This window comes from Clupea harengus, chromosome 13 (genome assembly GCF_900700415.2).
Source record: "Clupea harengus chromosome 13, Ch_v2.0.2, whole genome shotgun sequence".
NCBI classification, from domain to species: Eukaryota; Metazoa; Chordata; class Actinopteri; order Clupeiformes; family Clupeidae; genus Clupea; species Clupea harengus.
The window spans coordinates 1,070,001-1,097,747 of NC_045164.1; the positions used below are offsets into that span (position 1 = coordinate 1,070,001).

The following is a 27,747-nucleotide window of genomic DNA, read 5'->3' on the forward strand; positions in this document are numbered from 1 at the left end:
GAGATTGAGAGAGAGAGAGAGAGAGAGAGACATCCTAAGTCGGCTCAAACCTCTAGTTTGGTCTTTTCAGTCTTTCAAGAGTGCTTTTCTACAAACAAAGAGCTTCAAGTCCACAGAACTATTCATTTTGAAAGCACTCTATTTTCTTCCATTCTGTATTTCAGATAAGGGATGCACACATGTGTGTGTGTGTGTTTCTCTGTGTGTGTGTGTTCGTGTGCATGTGTGTTTAAGAAAGAAAGATTTTAGATAAGAGATACACACTCAATGCACATACGTGTGCATAGGTGTTTGTTAGTAACACAGTGTATGAGCCTGTGTGTACGTATGAGAGAAAGAGAGAGAGAAAACGAGAGACAGATATCGAGAGAGAGAAAGAGAGAGAGAGAGAGATAGAGGAAAAGAAAGAGAAAGAAAGAGGGGCAGGCTTGGATTGTCTGTGAGTATCTAGTTTCGTGTGAATTTGAAATATGACTCTTTAAGAATGCAATTTAGCCCCTGATCCAGTCACTGCCCGGCTTCATTAATTTAAAAGCAGACTCTCTTCTAAACACCATAAATATAAATATTATACACATGCTGCCACCGGCCAGTGAAGGGGCCATCTTGTACTGATCTGCCTGGGATGAATTAAATGGCCACTTTCAATACACAACCAGGAGTACGCCCCCACCCTTGGTCACTTCATTAAGCTTCACTTTCAAGGACGCGCGATGGATTATACCCTGTGAATGGCGCGCAACAGACACTATCCTCTCCCTCACCACAATGTGGGGATCCCCTTCTAGATGATTCCAGGCTTCACACACACAGAGCACAAACAGCCATGTCCTCCCACCGTCTCCCAAACAGCCAGGGGCCCGCAGTCAGCCTTCCCGGCATACATAATGTGCGCAACAAACAATATCTTCCCTGATTTTCTGCTCAAGTGAACAGCTTCAACAAACACACACCCTCATTTATGCATGATGGCACACATCCACATACACGGTCAAGTACACATCGACACACACACGCACACAAATACACACACACACACACACACACACACACACACACACACACACACACACACACACACACACACACACACACACACACACACACACACACTGCCAATAGTGCATGAATGATTTAGAGGATATGTTCAGCATGTGTGAAGAGTGATGGGAAGGGTTGTAGTGCATCTGAACTGTCTTTCACGGAGTCAGTGTCAGTCAGTGCGCACACACACACAATCACAAACAAACACACACACACACACACACACACACACACACACACACACACACACACATATACACAAGCTTGAAAACAAACAACTGATCTATCCGATGATCTAATGTATTTTGACAGGCAGTTAATTGGGTTAGATCTCATGATGAGATTGACAGTCTTGGCTATGAGTTAAGGTGCCAAGGCAGGGACTGCTACAACACACTGTTGAGAAGCATGCTAGTGCACACATCTCTCTCTCTCACACACACACACACACACACACACACACACACACACACACACACACACAGACACACGCACGCACGCATACACGCACACACACACACAAACACACATACACACACACAATTATTCCCAAAAATGTTGTCTATCCTAGGATATGCACTATGTACCAGTCACTGCAAGAATCTGACCATTGTCCGTGTGTGTGTGTGTGTGTGTGTGTGTGTGTGTGTGTTTGTGTGTGTGTGTGTGTGTGTGTGTGTGTGTGTGTGTGTGTGAGTTGGTCTGAGAGTGTGTAATTGGTCTTGTGGCAGGGTTTTGAACTGATGGCATACTACCTCATGACTGCTAATAAGATCATGGGCATTAGGCTTAACAATCAAACCTCTAACTAGAGGAGACAGGTTCACAACTTAAAATAATTTAGTAATATTAGTAAGACCACACACACACACACACACACACACACACACACACACACACACACACACACAGGAACACAAAGTCACATTCCACAAGGCCTTTAAGTTTAAAAGCTGTGCCATGCAAATGCCCCCCAACACAGACACACACACACACACACACATTCATACACACACACGCACGCGCCTTTGAGTACTTCTACTTAATGTCACAAAAGAGGTCAGCAGGCTGAGACTGTTTAACTTTACCAATCCTTCTCACCTGGTATCTGGCATGACCATGAATGTACCGTATTTTCCGGACTATAAGCCGCTACTTTTTTCCCACGCTTTGAACCTCGCGGCTTAAACAACGATGCGGCTAATTTATGGATTATGATACCTGTTACTGTTACGGTGGCTTTGTGTTTACGGTGGCTTTGTGGAGCTAGGATGCTAGCATGGATGCAGCCGCATGGATGCTTAGCTCCACGCGATTTCTCAGTATCTCTCAATAACTTAACTAATGTCAAAATAACCACAGTCTACCAGCGTAGACAGAACACAACTCAAAACACTTTAGAAAATAAAATAAAAGTTTACAACAATACAAATCCAGTCTTCAAGTTCTTTAGCTCACTGGTTTCAAACTAGCGTCTGTCTTCAATCTAACGTTCTAGCTTCTGATTGACTCTTGCGACTGTGCGCTCTTAAAGCAACAGTGCACTTATCTAACTGGCAAAACTAACTATTGTATTAGTTTTGATATTCATTTTAGCCTGTGTAAAGTTAATTTGTTTCAATGTTGCGGTAGGCACCTGCGGCTTATAGACATGTGCGGCTTATTTATGTTAAAAATAATTATTTTTAAAAAATTCAGTGCATGAGGCTTATATTCAGGTGCGCTCAATAGTCCGGAAATTACGGTAAGTGTGTTTAAGTGTGTTTAAGAGTGTTTAAGTGTGTGTGTGTGTGTGCCTGTCTATGTAAGTGTGCACATTGATTGTGACGCCTACTCCAGCACACTGACCTTTTCTATCCTTCCCTGTTTCACAGATTCGCTCCCTTTATCTCTTTATCACTCTTCTTCTGTCTTATCTAGTCTTCTTTCTCACTTCTGTGCTTCTGGCTTTTTTTTAACATTTATTATCCTTTACTCGGTAGGCTTCTTCCCAGTGTCCTCTACAACCTCTCTCTTTCCTTCTATCTACATTTCTCTCTCTTTCCCTCTCTCTTTCCTTCTATCTTCCTCTTTTTCTTCCCCTCTTTCTCTCCGTATATCCCCTCTCTCTCTCTCTCTCTTTCTCTTTCCCTCTCCATCTCCATCTCTCTCTCCCTCTCCTTCCCTCTCTCTTTCTCTTACTCTTTCTTTCTCCCCCTCTCTCTCTCTCTCTCTCTCTCTCTCTTTCGCATTCTCTTTCTCTCTCCCTCTCCCTGCTTCTTTCAGTGTGAACATAGTAGCACAGGTATGAGGAGAAATGAAATGACTGCCTTATTCATCCCCTGTTAACAAAAACACTCTCAACCACGGTCAAACGGAACAAAACACATAACAGAAATGAAAATCACCAATAAGGCTGAAATAAAAGAGCCCAGAGTCAGGCGACTCAAAACCAAACAGCACAACGAGAGATCCTCAATGGCAGCATGAGCCTTCAAACAAAGCCAGAGTCTCACAAAAGGCAAGGAAGAATTCACATAACCCCCATGTAAAACTTCATGTGTCAGGAATAACACAGCATAAAGCAGGGCAACACATTTAATGCGATTGGAGGAGACAGTGTTGAAAGTTGGCTTAAGGCTGGTGGCAATGCCAAAGGAGTGTAGTGTCACATGGTGAGGTTGCATGCATGCATTGTCTAAAGCCCATTGATATTCCGGGTGGGTGGGGGGGGGGGGGGGGGGGGGGGGGGGTCTTGGATATCCACTGGATCAGCACCCCTCTGTCCAAACGTTGGACCTCATTATCATGACAAGAGGCCACATTGTAGACTAGGCCTGACAGAAAGGTGACAGGTTCAGCAGTGAAGCAAGACTAGTGACTGGGAATGTAAGGAAGAAATCGTTAATCACGTCAGCCAGGCCCAACTTGACTTAAGCAGACAGCCAGAGGACACCAAGCGAAAGCCACTAAAAGAGATGAAAGTGCTTCAGTGGACAGAGCTAGGGTTGGTCCAGAGAGGACAGCTCTGGGAACAGGCCAGACGATCCTCAGTGTGAGCATCTGAAGGTTTACATTTCCTGAAAGGCCCCATTCACAGCTCGACTGTTTGGAGTCTAATAGTGAAAGGATCGTCCATTCTGATTCTTAGAACTGCACGGGGAAAAAAGGCCTGGTACCTTCAGTACCTTCATGTGTTCTGCGGAGAACTGTTTCTCATTTCCAGTGCAATGGAACGCAGGAAGGGAAATCCAACTGGAAGAAAAGCAATTTCAGGGGGAAAGGAAGAACTGATTCGAAGAAAAAGAAAAAAAGAAAGAAACGTACTGAGGCTTGTTTCCACCGTCTTCCTAATCAAAACTAACCAGGAGCACAAAAGCAGAGAAATCTATTAGCTCGGATATAAAACTAATTAAAACACCCATTAAAACACCCATTAAAACACCCACACAACGGCATAATTACAAAGCCGCTCTCGCGGCAATCAAAGAGCACTTAACTCTGCTCTGATCAGCAGGAGCAAAAAACGAACGGGCGCCATCGGAGCACCGCTTAACCCTCCACATGATAATGTAACTAATTCCTCATTTTCATCGACAGACATATCTCAACTCGCAATATTCCCGGGGGAAAGACAAAACAAAACCAAAACAAACAAACAACCTGAATGTGGTGCTAAATCAACCACACTCAGGCGAATTCACTTTGAATGAAATCGGTAAAAACTAACATCATGCAGTTCATCTCGACATGAGTAGTCTTGCTGCTCAGGGCATGGCAAAACAAACACTTTATTTGTGTTAACAAAATGCAAAAGAAGACGGATACACGTGAATATGGCTCTGCTGTTTTGTATTTAATTCTTGTGACTCTCGTGGGGTAAAACCTGTGCTGTGCAGCTCTCAGGGTGGCCTCTCTAATCCATATGTTCACCCTTTGGAAGGAGAAAAAATCCATTAACTGTGGCCTTGGCTTCATCGTGACCCACTGCCAGTAGATTACAAACCTAACCCTGACATACCCTGCCTGCAGTGGGCAAAAAACACAACATGCTGAAGTATAAGACCAGAAAGTAAACAACAACAACAACAAGGGCTGAAAAAACAGCACAAGAGCAGTGCTGAACTAATAACGTTCTATGCTAATCCAAGAGCTGGCTAAAGCTGACTCACAGAGAGAGGATAAAAAAAGCACTGCCTCTTCTGCAAGCATGTAAACATGCAAACAGACACGCTCGCTCTGCACACGCATGGCCATAGTTACAGTGGTGTTTGCACACTATATGTAGGAGCCGCATTTGAGTTAACACTTATTTTCATAATCTATTCATTTTTTTGTATATTTGTGTTTGGCAAGTGTGCACCCTATTCAGGTGGTGAGGGTGCTGGCCTATAAATTGGTGTGATTTGCGCACGGCGGGGAGAAGGCGGGTGACAGAACAATACCGCCACTGACCTCAGCCAGATCAACCATGGTCTGCACAGCTATGGTCTGCACAGCTATGGCCTACTCAACTGGAAGCCTTGGCCTAACCCTAGTGCTGACTGTGAATGGATCCGCACACTGGAATCTATACATTTAATTTTCATGTTTATTTACGTTGGAATAAATGTATCAGAAACACAACAGGAACGCAATTTTGGATTAATTATGGGAAATGGCTGCGAGTCAGACAAACCTGCACCCGCACTCTCCAGGCGGTAAAAACAATAGGGAGAAGGAACAGTTTTTGCCACTGCACTATACATCCACCTATACACCTAACCCCCCCCCCCCCCCCCCCCCCCCCCCAACACACACACACACACACACACACACACACACACACACACACACCAGTGGACATGAGTACAGAAGGGGCAGGTGCCTTGACATAATCCAGAAGTGGCAGGTGTTAGACAGTAATCCTACTTTCAGTACACACTTTCACTAATTGACCCCACACACACACACAAATACACACACACACACTCACTCACTCACTCACTCACTCAGTCACTCACTCACTCAGTCACTCACTCAGTCACCCACTCAGTCACTCACTCAGTCACTCACTCAGTCAGTCACTCACACACACACACACAAATAAACACACTGTGAAATCACCCAAATTCCCTGCACACAGACCCTTTTAGCAAAACAGTAACAACCAACTCATGTTGATTCTGCCAAAAACCTCGAAACACTGTCTGTCTCGCTCTGACTCGATCCCAAATGACAATTGACACATGTCCTATGGTCTAATCCCAGCATTTAACACGCATCCTAATCATATCACTATGTCCATTTAATCACACACATACAGTTAGATAGCAAAGCTGAGCCAGGATGGAGTTCAATCTGACCTGATTTTTCACATGGATAAACCCCGTCCTTCACAGAAAGTAGCTTAACCACTAAAGACACCTCCATTATGGCACAATACTACAACAGCTGCAGGAAGAAGGACAAACACACACACACACCAAGACAACCTGACCTTCTCCCTCTCTTCAAATCAAGGCATTCATCAACCAATGTACATTCATCCATGACCAATGCGAATCCACAGAGGGGCTGCTGTTGACACACACACACACACACACACACACACACACACACACACACACACACACACACACACACACACACACACACACACACACACACACACACACACACACATACACACAGACACACACAAACATACACAGTCACAGACACAACCACATGTATACATACATACATACACACACACACACACACACACACACGCACACGCACGCACACACGCACACACACTATACAGCAATGTCCACATGCAGAGCACACGCCCTCATATTCATGTCCCATCACCACCAGGGCTCGAGGTGAAAATGGCGAGCAGCGTCTCCAATCTGGGGACATGAGGCGCAGACAGTGCTTGGCTTGAGCATGCAGATGGTAACGGTAAAGGAACTGCATTTATATAGCGCTTTTCTACTCATAGAGCACTCAGAGCATTTTGCAGATGGATGCCTCAAGACATGTGCCCATTCACACACTGATGGCGGAGGCTACTATCTAAGGGGCCAACCTGCGCATCAGGAGCGGTTGGGGGTTCAGTGTCTTGCTCAAGGACACTTCGACACTTGGTGAAGAGGAGTCAGGATCAAACTTGCGACATCCTGATTGCTGAACGACTCCTCTACCTCCTGAACCACTATCGCCAGATTGTATGTTCAGATGTATGCAGCCAGATATACTGAAGTGAGCACAGTAACCAAAGACATGTAAGGTTGAGGCATGACAGCCTCCAGCTAAAACAAACTCTGAAGACTGATATTAGGCAAGTTTGTCAATGTCAGAGTTATTTTATAATCATCTTAGTTTCTCTCTCTTGTTTTCATCTTACTCGCATGCGGCAATTTCGATGGTAAGAATTGATAAGAACAGCTACTGGGTGTTTGAAAACAAAAGACAATGATTGGGGATTATCATCTTGGTCAATTCATTCCCTGAAAATGTGACCCAGTGTAGTTAAGGAGGAAAATGTCAGTGGTCACAACCACTATTGTCCCACATATAGACAACTTGACTCATTTTCTGACTCATACCAAGGCCATTAGGGGAAAAACAGCTAATTCCTGCCTGCTTTATCCAGAGCTCGACTCCGTGACAACTTTGTGAATAGAATGGATGGAGAAGCAGAGAAAGGGCTCAGGAATGGTGAAGGAAAGATACCAGAGAGAGTGAGAGAGAGAGAAAGAGAGGGAAAGAGAGGACAGAGGAAATAGAAGACGGTGGAAAAGGAGTGGAAGTAGAGAGGAAAGGAGGGAAGAGAGAGACAAGACAAGACAGAGTAAGTAAGTAAGACAGAGTCAGAGAGAGAGAGAGAGAGAGAGAGAGAGAGAAAAAGAGCATACTGTGAGAGGTTACTGAATAGCCACGGAGGAGGATAATTGCTTTGTATTAAATTGACAGCTCAATTCCATCATCTCATTCTGTCAACATGTATTAAGGGAGGGAGGTGAAGAAATGAGAAGCAGACAGCAGGTAAACATTATCCTTCAAAGAACTGATACACTTCAGTCACCTGCACAACACAACACAGCATTAGCCTATATCTCTATGCTTGTCACCTGCACAACACACAGCATTAGCCTATATCTCTATGCTTGTCACCTGCACAACACACAGCATTAGCCTATATCTCTATGCTTGTCATCTGCACAACACAGCGTTAGCCTATATGCTTGTCACCTGCACAACACAACACAGTGTTAGCCTATATCTCTATGCTTGTCATCTGCACAACACAACACAGTGTTAGCCTATATCTCTATGCTTGTCATCTGCACAACACAACACAGTGTTAGCCTATATCTCTATGCTTGTCATCTGCACAACACAACACAGTGTTAGCCTATATCTCTATGCTTGTCATCTGCACAACACAACACAGTGTTAGCCTATATCTCTATGCTTGTCACCTGCACAACACAACACAGTGTTAGCCTATATCTCTATGCTTGTCATCTGCACACAGCCAACCCTTCCTATGTCTTCCTGTCTACGTGTGTGTTTTCTCTTCTTGTGTATCCTCTCCGCAGGTAGCTTTGCTAAGGCCAAGACTGATTGACTGCTAATGGATAGATGGCTTGCACCTGGCCCAATAAAGAGCCATTTAAAAGCTGCTGGATACAGCAGTAGAGGAGAGAGAAGCTTCTGGCCGGGGAATCAATTGCTATAATCTACAGCCTCTCAGCCAGGGTTTTCCCCTGTTTGTTTGGATTAATGATTGTCTGGGCTTTTTGCATGCTGCCTTTGTTTCTGGCCTGTGTAACACTTTATTTGGATAGTACGCCTACAGAGCCTTGTCGAAATTCAAGTTCAGTCTTTCTAATTATTCACTGGACATCACCTTAACAAAACTCAACCCCTTACCCTAACCTTAACCATACATTGTACTTAATGGAGTTTCAACTGAATCTGAGCATCTGTAGATTAGTCTTCGGTTTAATACATTTCATGGTTTGGGTGGTGCTTTTTATCTTTGGTCAACTATGATTGGGCAGCCATTGTATTAGAGGAATACCTTCTCTCTCACGCACACATACAAATGCAAAACAGACACATGTACAAGCAGATACATGCTTACCCACACACCTACCTGCTCCAACACTTCCCCAATATATCAACAACACTCCTTTAACCAACTCCCTTTTGCCTTTTCACTCTCTCTCACACACACACACACACACACACACACACACACACCCACACACACACTACTCCGTTAACTCCTCCCCATAAGGCAGCACTCGGGAGAGCGGAGCTCAGTGTGAGAATAACGCTCCAGCCCTGACAGTAAGCAGTGTGCTCTGTAAACAGATCGTGAGCCTGGGCCAACGTCCGCAGCGAACTCATTAAACTCAGCTAACCTGCCTCCCAAATACCTGCCAGAGCCCTCCATGACCTGTCACACAAACACACACACACACACACACACACATGCACACCCACAAGCACAAATACAAGAACACAAACACAAACACAAACACACACACACACACACACACACACACACACCCACAAGCACAAATACAAACACAAACACATACACACACACACACACAAGCACAAATACAAACACAAACACATACACTCTCACACACACACACACACACACACACACACACACACACACACACACACACACACACATCCACCTGTTTAATTGCTGAAAACTCTTCCCATTCCCCTTCAGACCACACAGATGCTTCCACTACCCCAAGGGCTTCTGGGCAGTGACAGATAAGCCCTGGAGAGCTGGATTTAGTACCAAGCAGACCGAGAAAGAGAGAGAGAGGGAAAGAGAGAAGAGTGACAGAGAAGATGGATAGACACACATGTACAGGTAAAGAGAGACAGAAAGCAAGAGAGACCAAGAGACAAAAGGCAATGAGCTGTGAGCTACGCGTGTGACGTATTAATAGTCATATGGAGGAATTGAGAAAAAATATGATTTGCATGTATGCACTCATAGGATGCTATAGTAGCGGGAAACCTGTATTGGACAGGTGAAACTGCATATTAGTAACAGAGTATCTAAACATTGGCAAAAAATGCTGTAGTTGCACAGTGTTTTGCTGGTAGTGAACATTGACTGGGACAGGTATCCATGAATTTTGGAAGAAGGTGTCATTGACGGCATTTGTATCTAAGCATAGGGGCAAGTATCCACAGTTTGGTTCATATGGTCTACTGGTGTGCTCGATGTGTTAAGTGTTTTGGGAATGTGAACATGGTATAGGTACAAGAACTAAAATTATTGGAAAAAACTGTAACTATGTTCTTACTATGTACTGTGGCACTCTGAGATTCAACTGAATGTAGAGTGCGCTATAAATTAATTGCATCATCATCATCATATCAGCAGGAATTGTGCTGTGATGACAAGCCACTTATCATTTGTTTGGTTAAAGTCCATTAGATATACTGAGAGACGTTAGGTGACGTATTTTGTTGGGTTAAATGATCGATCAATAACTGAGTGCTCAATGTTATGCTGTCAAATGCCGGCTAAACGTTGAAAACCAAGATGCAGGATACATTTCAATGAAGAAAGTGGTAGAATGCCCTCCTCAAATCAATTTCCAGGCAACGCCTATCTTTTTTGATCAGACACACCCAAATGAGGCATCGGTCCAGCTTCAAAGGTGCTTAGGTCAATACACTTGTTATGAAATAACCAAATGAACGTGCCCCTAGTAAAATGTCCTTCTTTGTTGCACGTAAAAACCAACGATGTGCATCTATCTAATTAGGGGCCCATGTGTCTAACGTACAGTTCGATTGATTGTGTATCCTCCAAAGTGTATATCTGGTGAATCCAGATAGGCACCTCTCAGACAGTAAGACAACATGTCCTTTTGCGCGCACACACACACACACACACACACACACACACACACACACACACACACACACAAACACAAACACGGACACATCTGTCAAACGCATCACTAACTGCCCAACAGCCGTCATGGGGTGGGCTACTATTAGCGGCGCGCTAGTGTGGCGGCGCGCTAGTGTGGCGGAGCGCTCGTGTGGCGGAGCGCTCGTGTGGCGGACTGCTTTCTGGGCAGACGGGACAGCTCCAGTAATAGGGCCCAGTGCGCCATGGAAACAGCAAAACACCATCTGGAGCAGTGGCTGCCTTCTCCCTGGGGACTTCTCAACTGTCCCTACAGCTCCTAACAGAGGCAAACTGCCCCCCACACAGACATAAGTCTTTCACATTAGCACTTGGACGCCCATGTAGGAATGAGTATGGTGTGCCGACCTTTTCTCACAGGTATGGTGACTGAACAAAGGCAACATTATCTAACAACAGCCTGAGCAAACCAGGGTGCCAATTACACATGGCTTATGCTAATTATGCTAATTAGAGTACACATTATAGCAATAACGGGATAAATAACAGAGGCCCAATCAGTTGTTATTATAGTAAACACACCTCCTCTCTGTTCATGACATGCCGACAATTTACTGGAAGCAACTCTGAGCGTCTGACCTGTCCACAGCCCCGCAGAGAGAGAAAGACAAACACACAAACCAAACAGGGCCGACAACGCATCAGTAAACCAAACCTCCCAGCAGGTGGGGTGGGGGGCGGGAAGTGATGACTCGGTGCTTACCGTTGGGACTCTCTTCATCAATGGTGACGATGGTGGCCGGGGGCCCTGACCGGGACAGCTTACACTCTGTGGATCAGAGAGGTGACAATGAAGCACATTAAAATCATCACATCAGAGTGAGCACAGGTCACAGTGTTATAGCTCTACATCCTTTGGTCTTAGTATATGTGATTACACAGGCTTAACACCTAAAGACAACTGGGGCAGGGATAACTAGGACAATCAACATGTGGGGTATAGCCACTGGGTAGCAGGGATGAACAATGGCTGGACCTGAACAAGACCATGAACAATATTGCTTGGTGGATTCGTGCATAACAGGTTTGACAGCAAGCACCTGTGAGGGAGGACAAGACAGGGGACAGTGGAAGCAAGAAGATAAAAGGAGCATAATGACAGATAAGGAGGCTGAGTATGAGCTCGGAAGGGATGGGAGGGGAGAGAGAGGACTAGACAGGCAGGGTGGGGAGGGTGAGTGTTGGGGGGGGTGTTACACCGGTGGGGGGAGGGGGGGGGCAAACAGCTTTCCATCTTACCCTCATACTGCCAGTCTGTGTTAGTGGCACCAGCGGAAGAGAAGAGAGAGTGAAGAAGACAAGAGGAGGAGAAGAGCGGGAGAAAAACATGAACAACTGAGACTGAAAATACATCAGAGGAGCAACTGCAAGATCTTAAGTGAGGACAGAGAAGGATTAGTCGGATTAAAGCAGCTTTTTAATGTGTGTAAAGGAATGAGTCAGATCACAGGTGCCTTGTTTATACACGGAGATACAGCTGGAGATAGCGGAAGAGGTATCAATGTGTCAGTGGGCATTAGAATGCTCGCACAGCCACTGAAGGCCAATGTCATAAATCTATTTATAAGGACATGAATAACAGCCTTTATTCAATGAGCTCACCAACCAATTAAAAGGCAAGTCACTCTTTAGCTAAAAGTGACATCAGTGGCCTCAGAAGGTCTGGGGAGCATGCACACACACACACACACATTCTCTCTCAGTGTATCTTACTCACGTGCACATGCACACACACACACACACACACACACACTCTCTCTCTCTCTCTCAGTGTATCTTACTCACGTGCACGTGTACACACACACAGACACTGCCACGCACATGCACACACACACACACACACGCGCACATGCACACACATTCATAAATACACACACTCTCTCTCTCTCAGTCTTACTCACGTGCACACTCACGTACACACACACATGTACACACTAGGGCTGAACGATTAATTGCATTTGCGATTTAATCGCGATATGATAGAACGCGATTTTCTAACCGCAACGGTCGCGATTAAAAACGTGGTCTAAAAAAAAAATTAAAAAAATATTTTTTATTTTTTTTTTATTTTTTTTTTAAGATGGTACACTTTGCACACAGTGTTTAAAAAGTGCATTGCCTTGTGTTTATTCTTACAATGACTTTTGATCGTTCAGCCCTAGTACACACACGCTCTCTCTCAGAGAGTCTTACTCAAACATATAGACACACAATCCCACACACACACACACATAAGCACACACGCACACACACACAAATAAATACAATTAGCTTTGAGTGTCTGCAGTGACATGGCGTAAGCTATCTGCTGTCTATGAGTCAGTGGTGTCAGTTAACTCGGAGCTATCAGAGACAGTGACACCACACACACACACACACACACACACACACACACACACACACACACACACTCACACTCACACTCACACTCACACTCACACTCACACACACACAGTCCCATTTGCCTTATGTGGTCCAATCCTCCTTGCGCAACCAAGCACCTGGCTCCTTCTGTCTATAGGCAGATAGTCTTCTAATCAAAAATTGATGACCATCCTGGCCTCACCCTGCCATCACTTATCCTTTCCTCAGCTCCGATGTAAGGCAGAAACCTTTCTGAATAAAGCCAGGGGTTTCCTTTTTTTCCCAAAAAATTAACTGACCTGCACAAAATGTGGGCAAAAAACATTACTCAGGATTGACCTGCTCCAGTAATTCAGTTTCCAGGCAGTTATTGAATTCCTTCTGCCCTGGCTCATATTCCACACCTGAAGGAGCCAGGACGGCATTAATCCTGTATGGGCAGTTAAGCAGCCAGGTAGGAGAGGCAGGCAGAGGGTAAGAGAGGCCAGCGCTGAGCTTGACCTGAACAGAGAGAAGCTCTGCTGGAGAGTGTTAAAGGCCTGTAGGCACAAACATCTCCCTGAGTCCCTAACTCGCACACAAATATAGACACAGACACAGATACAGATACAGATACACATACACACACACACACAGGAAGAGAGAAATAGACAGAAACAAACACACACTGACACCTCACCTTCATGGGACGTAACAAGAGGGCACAGGTTCAGGGCTATTCTCAGAAAAAATGCTTTAATGTCTGTTAAATGTGTCTCAGTATCATGTGAAACATGAAACGTGCTATTTTCACCAGCAGTCACGCATGCCAGGGAAATGATACCAGATTGCACACTTTGCTGATTGCACACCTTCCAGCTGATTGCTCCCCAACAACATAACCCCCCCCCCCCCCCCCACACACACACACACACACACACACACACCCTCACCCCACCCCCTCTTGCCTGTTCCTCGACATCTGATCAAAATCTTGATGGACCCATTTTGCCCAATTGAAGTGCCCTGCCGTCCAGAAGAAAGAGGTGAGAGGCTTTTAAGCCATGAACTGACAGAAAAATGACTGCTTGTGCCACTCCACCCATCAGGGCCTCTAATGAATGACACACACACACACACACACACACACACACACACACCCCGACTGACACACACACACACTGTCTTCTTTAGCTTGGCCGATCGATGCATTGCACTGCTATTTGGCCACATGTTTATGCCTCTCTGCTGCAGCTCGTGAGGAAAAAAAGATTACAAAAAAATATGAATGAAAAGCATCCTATGATGTCCATCTGTAACTGACGCCTCCGGGGAGAGAGAGAGCAGTCTATCTGACGCTCCGGGGAGAGAGAGCAGTCTATCTGACGCTCCAGGGAGAGAGGGAGAGCAGTCTTCCTGTGTCTCCCAGAGAGGGTGGCATTCCGCCTTCCAAAATGTCAGCCTTGTGTTTTCCTCAACGCTGGTCGCTGGTTATGAATACAAACAAAGTCATAAGCTTGCAACGACTGCACAATACCTCCTGGACAAATCAACAGTTCCCAGGTGCCCTCTCTAATCCCAGAGAGCTGGACGCGCTTAATGTCTTGTAAGTGGGTGCCCCCCCCCATTCTTTTGGTGTTCAAAACAAATCCTCGGCTAACGTATAAAATATCGAGCTGTGCACGCATGTCGCCTTCCCAGAACACTATCGACCCACTTTTAAAAGCACTTAGGGACCGCAGGCTTTGTCAGTCAGCAGTGGAGAAGAGTGCCTTTTCTGATGCAGATAGACTCTTCAGAGAGGAAAAGGAAAGGATGCACATACACACCTCACACACACACACACACACACAGAGAGACACACACACACACACACACAAATTAGCATACTCCATCAAATAAAAACAACCGCTCACTCACATATAGACATGGTCACAGACATGAGTACATTACATTGCATAGGAATGCATAGGCATGCTTGTTATCTTGGTTATCACCCTGCATGGATCTGAGGAGGAGAGATTCCAGACCTAACACACACACACACACACACACACACACACACACACAGGCACACACAGACACACACACACCCACCCACACACACACACACAGACACACACACACACACACACACACACACCACTGGCCCCACAGAGGGTTCAAAGGACACTCACAGGGGCTCTTGCTTTAAACTGTGCAGACGGCACATCAGAAAAAATACGTACTTTAGGGAAGAAAGGAACAAGCTATTGGAGGTGAAGAAGAATGGCAAGTATAATGCCCCCCTGCAGAGAACAGACAAAGAAAGAGAAAGCACAGGAGAGAGAGAAAAAGAGAGAGAGAGAGAGGGGAGGAGAGGAAGAGGGTGGTATCCAACACTGGCAGCCAGACACAGGACTCCCATCAAGCTCAAAGGGAAGCTGAATCAGAGGAGACGAGATCCAAACACACACACACACACACACAGCCAGCATACAGGCCTGTGTGTATGTTCTGTGTGTATGTGCACAGTGCATTTCAAAGATTTAAAAAAAAGCCTTTGCTTGGTAATTACTTAGTACATAGCTAAAAAAAGAAACATTTCAGTATACTTAATATGTCGCATTTTCCATTTACACAGCTTCATCAAGAGTTATCAAGAGGACATATGTCATTGGGGTTCAGACAAACGCTCCAATTAATTATGGGGGTAGATGGTCAGAGAGGAAGCTTTTAACTGAGGAACCAGACTCTGGGGTGAGTACATCAACACACAGACATGCACTCACAAACATACAAAAAACACACAAAATATGCACACACACAAACACACACATACACACACAAAAATTCATACTGACAGAGAGAGCCTTTATAGTTTTGTTGCAAGTGAGCACATGGCAACATGCCACTCTATATCTAGTGCTTGTCACAAGGTTAGTAATTGGGTAAGCCACAGAAGTTGGTACACACAGACACGCGCACACACACACACACACACACACACACAAACACACCACTGTAAAGCAGCTTATGATTTGATCCACTTATCAAAGAGGCCAGAGCAAATCCTGAAAAGCCAAAAGCTAAAGGTTGAGGGTGGGCGCGTGCATGTGTGTGTGTGTGCATGTGTGTGTGTATGTGTGTGTGTGTGCGTGTGTGTATGTGTGAGTGTGTGTATGTGTGTGTGTGTGCATGCTTATTTAGTGGAAAGGGGTGTAGTTTAATACACCATGGTTCCCTGTGAGGAGCAGACAGAGTGCAGATCTGTAGCGATCCTTAATGCAGTATGGGTGGGATCTGTTCTGCCTGTTAACAGATAATGTTGATGTCTCAAATATGGGGTGGAGAGAATGAGTCCAAATCTGCACATGAAGCAAGACACACACACACACACACACACACACACACACACACTACGGATGTACCGAAAGAATAACTCTGGTGTCGAGGTCTTGGTTCACTAGCCTCATGCGGAAAGGAAACACTCCTACTAATCTTGACATACATTTGTCAGAGAGAATCTTCTCTTAATGCACCCCGGTTCCTGCTAAGCTAAGTCTATTACCCGTGGTCAATTTCCACTATCGAATATAGTTTGGTATAATTAGATGTTAAAGTGATAGAAGCACGGAGTACGGAGTCAACATTTCGGGGGTAGCGGCCACTCTCATCTTCACAGCCTGGGGGCTGCTTTGGCGGCTGACCAGATGCCCCAAGGGTGTCCCTGAGGCAGGGAGAGGGGCCAGATAAGACCCGGCCTTATCAGTGAGGCTGAAGTGGACTAATCACAGTCCAGAGAGCATGGGCCCAAGACTGCTCAACCAGTGCCCTCAAACAAACCAGGCCTGCCTGCCAAACTAATCCAGGAGTCGCTGGGCGTCAACCACTGAAGTTTCCACACTGAGTGTGTGGAGTACGTGGTGTTTGCTGTTGTTATTGTGCTGAGGGATTTGGCAATATTAGCTAACTGGAGCTCATGGAGAGAGGAGGGAAATCCCATTTGGCTTCAGCAATCTCAACAAATGAGAAATGAATTACCAAGAACTACAATGACCAGTCTGCCCCTCGGTGAAGCATAACAGATTTAGAGTACCAATTGCAGGGTGTAGGAGAAGTAATAACTCCAGTTCTATAAATTCTGTTTGAATACTTGTCATACATTCAAAAGGTGATGAAATATAGCAGGGCTCGGTTTTAGTGAAATGAAGAAACACTTTTTCAGCTCGTTCCAACAGAACATAAGACCCAACACCGTATTGTCCCAACTATAAACCGCACCATACTGTATATAAACCGCATTTCAGTATTGTATGCAATTTTTTAATGCAACCTGTGTATTGACCGCACCCGTGTATTAACCACAGTTTGTTCAACGTTACATCATTCGGTTGCATAAAATTAAATGCCATGTAGTTGTGGTGCAAGCACTACTACCTATTTAAATGTTGTATGGGATGGGCATTTCAAGCAAAAAACCTACACCTCTCCTCGCACGTATGCACACACCCACACATAGGCTACCTCATTTCCACTCACAGTGAAAAACGTCTCGGTTACTTACGTAACCTCGGTTCCTTAAGCAGGAACCAGATATAACAGTATGGTACATGACGTCAGTCATGGGGTACAAATCGAAGCATTTATCTATTCACGCCTGAAAGGCCGCGAGATCTGTCAGCGCGCGCTCCTGGGCCCGCCCCCCAGGAGTCCTATAATCTTATTACGCGCCCTCAGATCTGCCTCGGAAAGAAACTGAGCAAGACAATCAATCCAAGGTAACACTGTACACGCCAACTTTGTTATATCTGGTTCCTGCTTAAGGAACCGAGGTTACGTAAGTAACCAAGATGATCTTTATCGCAGTTCACTGCGATATAACAGTATGGGACCCTATACATTCCCGCGTGATAATACAGTGGCAGCCAATTACACACACAAGCTTTATTGAAGCCTTTGCCCTCATAGAGGTTCCTACGGCCGCTGGCGGTGAACATATTAACAGGGCAACCTTTATCATAGGCGGCGAGGATCGTGATCCTGCGCCTGTAGGAAACCACCCTGAAATGTTTCATGTGCAACATAACATGTAGACACCAATGAACACACTTATCATATACATCGTTCTCAGGCCAGGGGATTCAGAGATCGCTTGCCCGCAGAACGCTATGAAGAAAACTAGGTTCAGCCACATCTAACATATAGAATCTAATGAAAGTGTGGCGAGAACTACAGCTTGCAGCTTTGCAAATATCTTCCACTGAGACGCCCTTTAGTAAGGCCCAGGAAGACGAAAACCCCCCGCGTAGAGTGCGCATGCAACTTCTCCGGGGGATCTAAAGACAAGCTCTTATAAGACAACACGATAGCCTCTACTATCCAACGGGAGAGGCTCGGTTTTGAAAGAGGTCTGCCTTTTGCGCGTGCACCGAAGCACACGAATAGCTGATCTGACTGTCTGAACGCTCTAGTGCGCTCTGCGTAACAGCGGAGAGCGCGCACTGGACAGAGCTTATTCAAACGTTCCTCCTCTGCCGACGCAAAAGGAGGAGGCGAGAAAACTGCTAATTCAATCACCTGATTGCGGAATGGGGTTACCACCACTTTAGGTGTGTAAGCAGCATTAGGTCGCATAACCACTCTGTCACCAGCGATCGAAAACTGAAGGCACGATGGACTGACTGACAGGGCTTGCATGTCACCAACGCGTTTTGCTGACGTTAACGCCAGCAGCAGCGCGGTCTTTAAAGAGACAAACTTTATGTCCACTGTCTCCAGGGGCTTGAACGGAGGCCCTGTGAGAGCACGTAACACCACCAGCAGATCCCAAGAGGGTATGAGGTGTCTCTCTGGCACCCTGAGCCGTCTCACCCCCGCCACAAAGCGTGACGCTAGCGGGTGACTGCCAGGAGAACTGCCATTAATGCCTGCGTGGCAGGCTGAAATGGCAGCCATGTACACTTTGAGAGTAGAAGCCGCCTTCCCCTCATCAAACAACTGCTGTAGAAATTCTAGAATAACGCCCAGCGCACAGTTAATGGGGTTGTGCTGACGCGCAGCACACCACCGCTCAAGACTGCGCCACTTCAGCGTATACAGAGCCCGTGTTGATACAGCTCGGGCACTCTGTATTGTAGCCACCACCGCGTCCGACAAGCCTGACGCTATGAGCCTGCACCTTTCAGGTGCCAGGCTCTGAGACGCCACGGATGGGGGTGCCACACTGTCCTGTGCGCCTGCGTTAGGAGGTCTCTCCGCAGAGGCAGCTCCCAAGGCTGCTGCACTGACATATTGACTAGATCCGCCGCCCACGGCTGATTGGGCCAGTGGGGGGCTATCAATATCAATTCCCTGCCCTCGTCCGCAATCCTGCACAGCACCTGCTGGAGGAGCGGGATCGGGGGAAACGCATATAGGGGTAGAGCTGGCCACTGGTGGCCCAGCGCGTCTATGCCTAGTGGAGGATCGTCGCCCCCTAGCGAGAACCAGAGCGGGCAGCAGGTGTTCTGCCTGTTCGCGAACAGGTCCACCTGCGCCTTGAAAAAACGCACCCAGATCTGACCTATCACTTGTGGGTGAAGGCACCAGTCTGCTGCTCGAGGATCACCCCTCGATAACAGGTCCGCACCGTAGTTGAGGTGACCTGGTATATGAACTGCCCTGAGGGACAGGACGTGCCTCGCTGCCCAAAGGAGCAGGCGAGTCGCCCAATGGTGTAGTGACGGGGAGCGAACTCCGCCCTGGCGATTTATATACGCCAAGGTGGCAGTGTTGTCCGTCCTCACTAGTACATGCTGACCACTCAGCCTGGGCAGAAAGTGTTGTAGAGCTAGGACTACTGTTCGCAGCTCTAACACATTTATGTCACAGACCAGAGACTGTTCACGCCTCTCCCTTCGCAGACAGCTCCCCAGCCTTTGGTGGAAGCGTCTGTGGTCACCACCACGCGACACTACACTATGCCCATAGTGCCCGACGCGGCGAGAAACCAGGGGGTTCTCCAGATCGCCAGGGCTTTCCTGCATCTGGAGGACACCACTACTCTGCGATGCCTGTCTGTGACTGCGTTGAGCTTCATAGACAGGTACCATATTTGGAATGGCCGCATACGCAACATCCCCAACGGGAGCGCTATAGCGGCCGACGCCATCATTCCTAACAGGCGTTGACAGCACAGCGACGAGACTGACTGTCCCCGTCGGAACTGGCGCACGCATGTTTTGATGGCATTTATCCGTTCTTGAGACAGCCTGACCTCCATGGAGGTGGAGTCTAAAATCATACCCAGAAAATGCGTAACTTGCCTGGGGCAGAGAACACTTTTTTCCCTGTTTATTACAAAGCCCAGTCGATACAGGTGCGCCACCACTAGATGGCCGTCCTGCACTGCTGCAGCCTCTGAATGAGACGCAATTAACCAGTCGTCCAAATAATTGTAAACGCGTAAGCCGCGTAGACGTAATGGGGCGATGGCTGCCTCTACGCACTTTGTAAATACCCTCGGCGCTAGGGACAGGCCGAATGGGAGTGCGTTGAATTGGTACGCTATTCCTCCGAACGCAAACCTCAGATATCTCCGATGTCAGTGGTGGATCGGAATGTGGAAATAAGCGTCTTTTAAGTCTATCGTGATAAACCAATCGTTTGGCCTTATAAACTGCACAAGCCTGCGTGGGGTCAACATTCTGAACCGTAGCGGCATGAGTGCTTTGTTTAACACACGTAGATCTAATATTGGCCGATAATTCTAACCCGCTCATGGTCAATGAGTCTAAGCCTAGATCTACACCCACTCCGCCTAGGAAGGGAGACGAGATCTGAGGCTGCCCCCTCATGTTTTTGAAAAAAATGTGGGGGTGCGATTGCACTGTGTGCATCGCGGGGGGAGTTGCACAAGCATGCCTGGGCACTGCACCATCTGGGACAGGAGTTAGGACATATGATTGTGGTGCTTGTGAGAACCTGCTTACCGTGCTGGACATGATTTCCACATGTGAGCGACGGGCTGATTTCTGTGGAGGTGGTGTGGGCTCCACCGCTCCCCCCTGTGTGACGAGTGGCTGACTGTCACGATCAGGAAGCCTGAGGTCTCCCTCTGCCTCGCCCGTGGCGAGCGGAGTGCTGCCGCGGAGCCTGGGCTGCGCCCTGGGCAGGGCGCGCAGCTGGTTGCTGTGCTGCAGGCTGCGCTGGAAGGCGGGTGTGGTGTGTCCTGAGGAGGACGTCTCACCCGTGCCACTAGAGCGAGGCATCCAAGCCTGGAATACCTCTCTGCTCTTCTGCTGTTCTTCGAACTTGGCAGCCTGGACAGAGACCGGGGCGTCGAGGAGTGGTGCTTTTTCTCTGTCTGACAGCTTAGCCAGTCATAGCCACAGAGACCTCTGGGTAGCCACCGCGGCACCCATCACCCTCCCCAGTGCCTGTGACGTGCACCGAGTTAGTCTGAGCGACAGATCCGTCGCGCGACGGAGTTCTGCCACAGACGGGTGATCTTCCCCCAGCGACAAGGCAAGCTCAGTCAGGAGCTTTGCCTGGTAGCGCTGTAGCAATGCAGCCGTATTGGTTGTGCAGGCAGCCTGCCCTAGTAGGACTTCTCTGCCAGCTGAGCCTGGTGTCTGCCCACCCGCGTGGGCAGGAGAGGCTTCTGGCCGAGACGCATCGTGGGGGAGGCGGGCGAGAGGTAGCCCGCTACTGCATCCCCCACCTGAGGAAAGGAGAGGTAGCCCCTCTCCTTAGCCATGTGGAGCTGCATGTAGGGCGCGAACCCCGGCCCCGGGGCTCGGCCCGAGTAGGGTATCGCCCATGTCGCCTGCAGTTCCTCGTGCACCTCCTCGAAAAAGGGGATGCAGCTGGGAACTGACGAGACGGGGCCAGCATAAAACTCCCCGTCTAGCAGCGAGGACCGCACGCTGGGAGGGGGAGGGAGAGGGAGCCCGAGGCAGCTGGCTGCTCTCAGCGCAACCTCGTGGAGTTGCTGGCCCAGGAGCCGAGACGAGGTAGGAGGTGTCTCCACCCGCATCCTAACGTCATGGCTCGTCTGCATTGCTTCAGCGATTGAGCTGTGCTCATCGGAGAAGTCTAGCAGACTATCATCATCCAGGCTGATGCCCAGCTCGAGTTCAGGCTGGACACCGCTTGGTTGAAGCTCCTCAGCCTCGCTGCCCGCAGCCCCAGGGCTGACAGGCGGCGGAGACGGGGAGAGACCCGGGGGCGGAGCTGCCGCTGCAAGGCGACTGCTCACGCTCACCAAGTCCAAGGCTGAAGATGCACTCATTCCTACGGGGGCGTTAGCCCCGGATGGAACCAGTGCAGTCTCCTCGGCGTCCTTGCGCTTCCAGAACGCAAGGCGCCTGGTAGCCTTAGCTAGCGGGAGGCTAGCACAGATGGAACAGACAGGGGCTTTGCCCGAAAGCGCGCCCTCTGCGTGGTCCCTGCCTAGGCAGGTCACGCACCGACGGTGGCGGTCGCCCTTGGGACGGACGTGACCGCAGTCAGGGTAGTGTCTGGCCATCTTTTTTTCAATCTGAAAGTAGAGAAGAATGTTAAAACACAAGCACACTATCTGCAACGAACACGTTGTTAGCAAGCTAGCAGGCTAGTCAGAAACTTAGCCAGCCAGGCAGCCAGGATAGCAGCCACTACTTTCAAAATGTAGTTGAGCCAATGAATCTTGTAGCGCCCTGAGCTAGTGAGGGTTAAGGAACCCAGATAACTCACCAACCCGTAGAGAGCGAAAAGCACACAAAACTCTTTTGACTGTCGTAGAGCGTTTGAGATATGCTCGGAGATGTTCACTCCGTCTTGCGAAGTTTCAAAAGAGGCAGATCTGAGGGCGCGTAATAAGATTATAGGACTCCTGGGGGGCGGGCCCAGGAGCGCGCGCTGACAGATCTCGCGGCCTTTCAGGCGTGAATAGATAAATGCTTCGATTTGTACCCCATGACTGACGTCATGTACCATACTGTTATATCGCAGTGAACTGCGATAAGGAACCATGCATTCATTAAGTGTTTATTTAGTGTTATGGTGTTGTGTGAGAATGGACGCTAAATGTTTAAGTCGAATCGTTAATAGATCCCCTGGCTACCACTGAATTAATATGTTCGAGAAAGGCAAGTGGGAGGGGGGACTTCACCCCCTTCACTCACTACATTGATATCAGAGTAACAGACTGCCTTTTATCGGTGAGCTGATTTTGAGAAATTCAACTTTGCTTCAGGTTATGCAGCAAATGGTGTTATTTTGTTGCTGTGGTTATCTAGTTGCTATGCTAGCTAGCTAGCTAAAGGAAACTTTTTTAATAACCTTTAAAATGGCAGAGTTCCATGATGTTACAGTCTTCTCAAATTTATGATAGGAAAAGGTAGAAACCCTCAGGGTGCTTATAAAACTTTTAACATGAGTTCATGTTCACACATACAGTATTAACATGAGTTCATGTTAGCACCTGCAAACTGTGAAGATGATTACCAAACTTGAGATAGCTAGGATAGTTAAAAAGCTACGATAGGTAGAAACCCTCTGAGTGCCTGTGTACCTTCATATTAACACAAATTCATATCCACTTCATATTAAAATGAGTTCATAGTACACACGCTAGCAAATACCAACTGTTAAGATGGTTCCCTAAGCTAGAGATAGCAAGGATAGTTCATAGCTAGGTTAACTGGCGTGAGACCACGCAAGTTTTACACACCACTTGCCGAGGTTCGAACTCTGTACTATCCCGTTAGGTGGAAATACAAACAGCCGAGGGTGAATGTAAATTTGTTCTATCCCATGCTGTTTTGACCTGATACATTCATGGGATTCGTACGTGAAAGAGGGAGAAAGACCCATTCCACCATTGGCAGAGTTACTGTAGGCATTACTAACTTCCAGGCGGGAAAAAATGCATTCCCATGTATAGACCGCACCCAAGTATTAACAGCAGTGCTGCGAAAATGTTACAAAATCAATGTATAAACCGCGACTAATAGTTGGGAAATTACGGCCATTATTCAAGAGCTAGAAGAGCACTTGAAGACCTCGGCCAAGGTCAATATGGAAGTGGAAAAAAATACCTAGAGCCACCGCTTGATTCGGATCTGCTCCCGAACTTAATAGCCCATGCTCCACTTTTCCGCCGAGTTTCATTAAAATCGGCCTAGTAGTTTTTGTGTAATTTTGCTGACAGACAAACAAACAAACCAACACGGTAATGAAAACATAACCTCCTTGGCAGAGGTAATAACGATTTCCTTTTGATTTAATGAATTACATCCAAGAGGGAGGGAGGGAGAGAGAGAGATAAGGGAAGAAGAACTGAGGAGAGAGAGAGAATAAAATAGAGCCTGTGACGAAGAACAGAGATTTGTTCAGAACGCAAATCTGAGCTTTCAAAGTATTGATGCACTCAAATCATTTTCAACTGAGAACTGAAAAAAATGAAAAAAACGGACATATCAATCTCCACTTTCGGGGAAATCCATTTAAGACTGAAAAGCCCTTTTAATTCTCTGTGGCTGGGCCAATTTGCATCTAATTTTCATGGCTCAGGCTGGAATTTAATCAGGCAATTAGAAATCAATGGCATTTCGTCACCTGATTAAGAAGCTGTCTGAAATCCCTCGCTCACATTTGATTCTCGAAGACTTGCTAAACATGTTTGTGGTAAACTTCGGAAAAAACACTTGTGTAACGCTGGTTGTCAGTCTCTCCCCAAGGACAGTCTGGAGACCTCTTCATGCACACGGAGGGAAAACAGGGGAGCATTTGCATTTGTTTGCATCTCTCTCGGAGGATAATCTCCAGCTGTAATCAGAGGAGCTGAAAGGATGATGGCAGCTTACCCTTAATTACAAAATATTCATCACCTGGGGGTGACACAGAGATTGGAGAGCCTGGGGATGATGGGGTACCTGGAACCTTTTTTGGAGAAGGGGTGGGGTTGGGGGAGGGGGGTGCAATCTCTCTGATGAATCTCCCTGACATGCTCACCCTCTCTCCTCATTCCTCTCGCCTGCCTGTGACACCCCTATTTCTTTTCCCTTCCAACCAAAAACGGGGCCTGTAGCAGTCAATAATGAGAGAACTGCCGTTAATGTAATATTTGCCAATAACGTGAAACGTTTTCAGTTTTTAAATGTAGTTAAAGTCGATAATGTAATAACCAATACATGGCAATAAATTAAATGTACATTTTCTGAACCAATAACGTAATAACTTTTTGTGCACTATGTAATAAGTAAGGGATAATATATAGTGCGCTGGTCAGTATAGGAAAATAAATCCCAAAGAGGCGAACAGGACCCCGACACGCACTGGGTTCTTTCATTATAAAGAAATATCAGAACGTTGGGGTGGCCCATTCCAACAATCATAATAAGAAAAGTTTTATCAACTGGCAATGAAGTGTCACAGTTCCATGATGCTTACCCTTGGGCTAAGGAGTAAAAGGCAGGGATGGAGATAAGTCTAACCATCAAGTTACACAAACAAATAAGTAGTTTTCATTCCTAGAGAGAGAGTATAGGTGTGTGTGTGTGTGTGTGTGTGTGTGTGTGTGTGTGTGTGTGTGTATATGTGTGTGTGTGTGTGTGTGTGTGTGTGTGTGTGTGTGTGTGTGTGTGTGTGTCTGTGTGTGTGTGTATGTGTGTTTTCTCAGTTAGGACTCAGATTCAGGGGTCAGGATTGGACAGGTTTTTGAGCAGCTATTTGAAGAAGGCAAGAGTAAGGGTAAGTGTTACGGAAGACTGACTCTTGATTATAAATAAAACGTAAACGCTGCAATCATAATTATTACATTGTGCACAAAAAATGATTGGGTTATTTGTTCAGAAATTGTATTACATTAGTCCTAAATTCTTACATTATTGACTGTAAATACATGAAGAATGGAAAAATGATGACATACTTGGCTGCTACACACCTCCCTTTTATTCAAACAGACTGTTTGATTTGACTCACCACCCACTGCAAAAGAGCGTGAACCAACCCCTTGATCTCCCACAGAGGTCTGCTTAATTAGGGCGGTGTTGAGGGCAAAACCCCCAAAAAGATGCATGGAAATAAAGCCATAAATTGGGTAAACAGGTAGTCAGAGTGTATATTAGCCATGGCATGTTGAACAGAGGATTACAGTAAGACAGCACTGTGTTGTATGGAGATTTCTGGCATGACTGCTTGCTGGATAGGCTTTCACAGGCACTGAACAGATCCTTGGTGAAGAATCTCTGAGCGTAGAGTGTACTATTCTGAATGCCCAAATGCCTTCTTTGGATAAGACACTGTAGCATTTAGCCTAGCGTAGTCTGGACTGACCCACCCTGGGCACTTGGATTATGGGAAGTACACTCATTCTGTACAGAATTTTTTTTAAAATCTAGTTTAAGCTGGTTAAGCGCAGTCGCGTCTTATGCATATATCCACAAAATTGTCCCACGAGACAAAAGTGAAGGATTTGTTTCTTGTTCCTCTCACCTTAAATCAGGTCAGTGGATAAGTGCTAATTCCAGGTGCTGGGTTTCAATGAAGCGAGAGCACATGGTGAGCCTTTCAATCAATCCTGAACTTTAACACTCCAGCATCCAGCATCCAGCATCCAGCATTCAACCCCATCATTTCTCATGAATGCCTCTGCCATTTATATCTGCCTGTGACATTTAAGCCAGCAAAAGTTATGTGAGTCTTTAGTATGTGTATGTGTGTGCGTGTGTGCGTGTGTGTGTGTGTGTGTGTGTTTGAGCATGTGTGTTTGAGCATGTGTGTTGGACACATATACAAACCACAGAAAATGCAGACATTAGACAGACAAACATCATCGTGGGACTAATTTAAGTTTGAATGTGTGTACGTGTGAATGTGTGTGCATGTGAATGTGTGTGTGTGTGTGTGTGTGTGTGTGTGTGTGTGTGTGTGTGTGTGTGTGTGTGTGTGTGTGTGATGAAACAAAAATATGATACTCATGAGTATATCAAACCTCAGGTTGGTATACAAACACAGATGAAGCGTGGCCAATGGGTGAATTAAAATAAATTGTAGAAAGAATACAAAATAAATTGGGTAGAACTGTATTTAAACTCAGTATCCATAGAGCATTAAAAATAAATGTTTATAAAGTATTCATAATGCATCATAGTGTCTGACATAGGTCTAGGGCTTATACTAATACACTATAACGCATTATGAGTGTAGTCATGTATAAGTAGTTATACAGACTTATGTCAATCATAATGAATCATTATAAATACTTCATAACCCTTTATGAATGTGTTTATAATGCTTTATGCATACTGGGTCCAAGTAACCCAAGTCATGAACAGGAGGTTGTAGAGACCATACAGTGAGTCCTTCACCAACTGTGTCATTGTTAGGAAACAGACATCCCAGTCTGTCCAAAGAGCAACAAACTGGAAAATCCAATCTGCGCCCAGTGATGACAAACAAAATGTTGTGTTTGTTCA

The 27,747-nt window shown here is 46.5% G+C and overlaps 1 protein-coding gene across 4 annotated transcripts in view; it reads right to left on the reverse strand.

The window, feature by feature from the left end:
* pcdh15a (protocadherin-related 15a) overlaps positions 1–27,747 on the reverse strand; it is a 217,214-nt gene that overhangs the window by 120,904 nt on the left and 68,563 nt on the right. For all 4 annotated transcript variants that reach the window (XM_042709568.1, XM_042709569.1, XM_042709567.1 and 1 more), the window contains exons 4-5: positions 12,221–12,235; positions 11,685–11,750 (exon numbers count right to left, since the gene is read on the reverse strand). In XM_042709568.1, the coding sequence (XP_042565502.1) occupies positions 11,685–11,750; positions 12,221–12,235 (81 nt within the window). The remainder of the gene's footprint in view (positions 1–11,684; positions 11,751–12,220; positions 12,236–27,747) is intronic.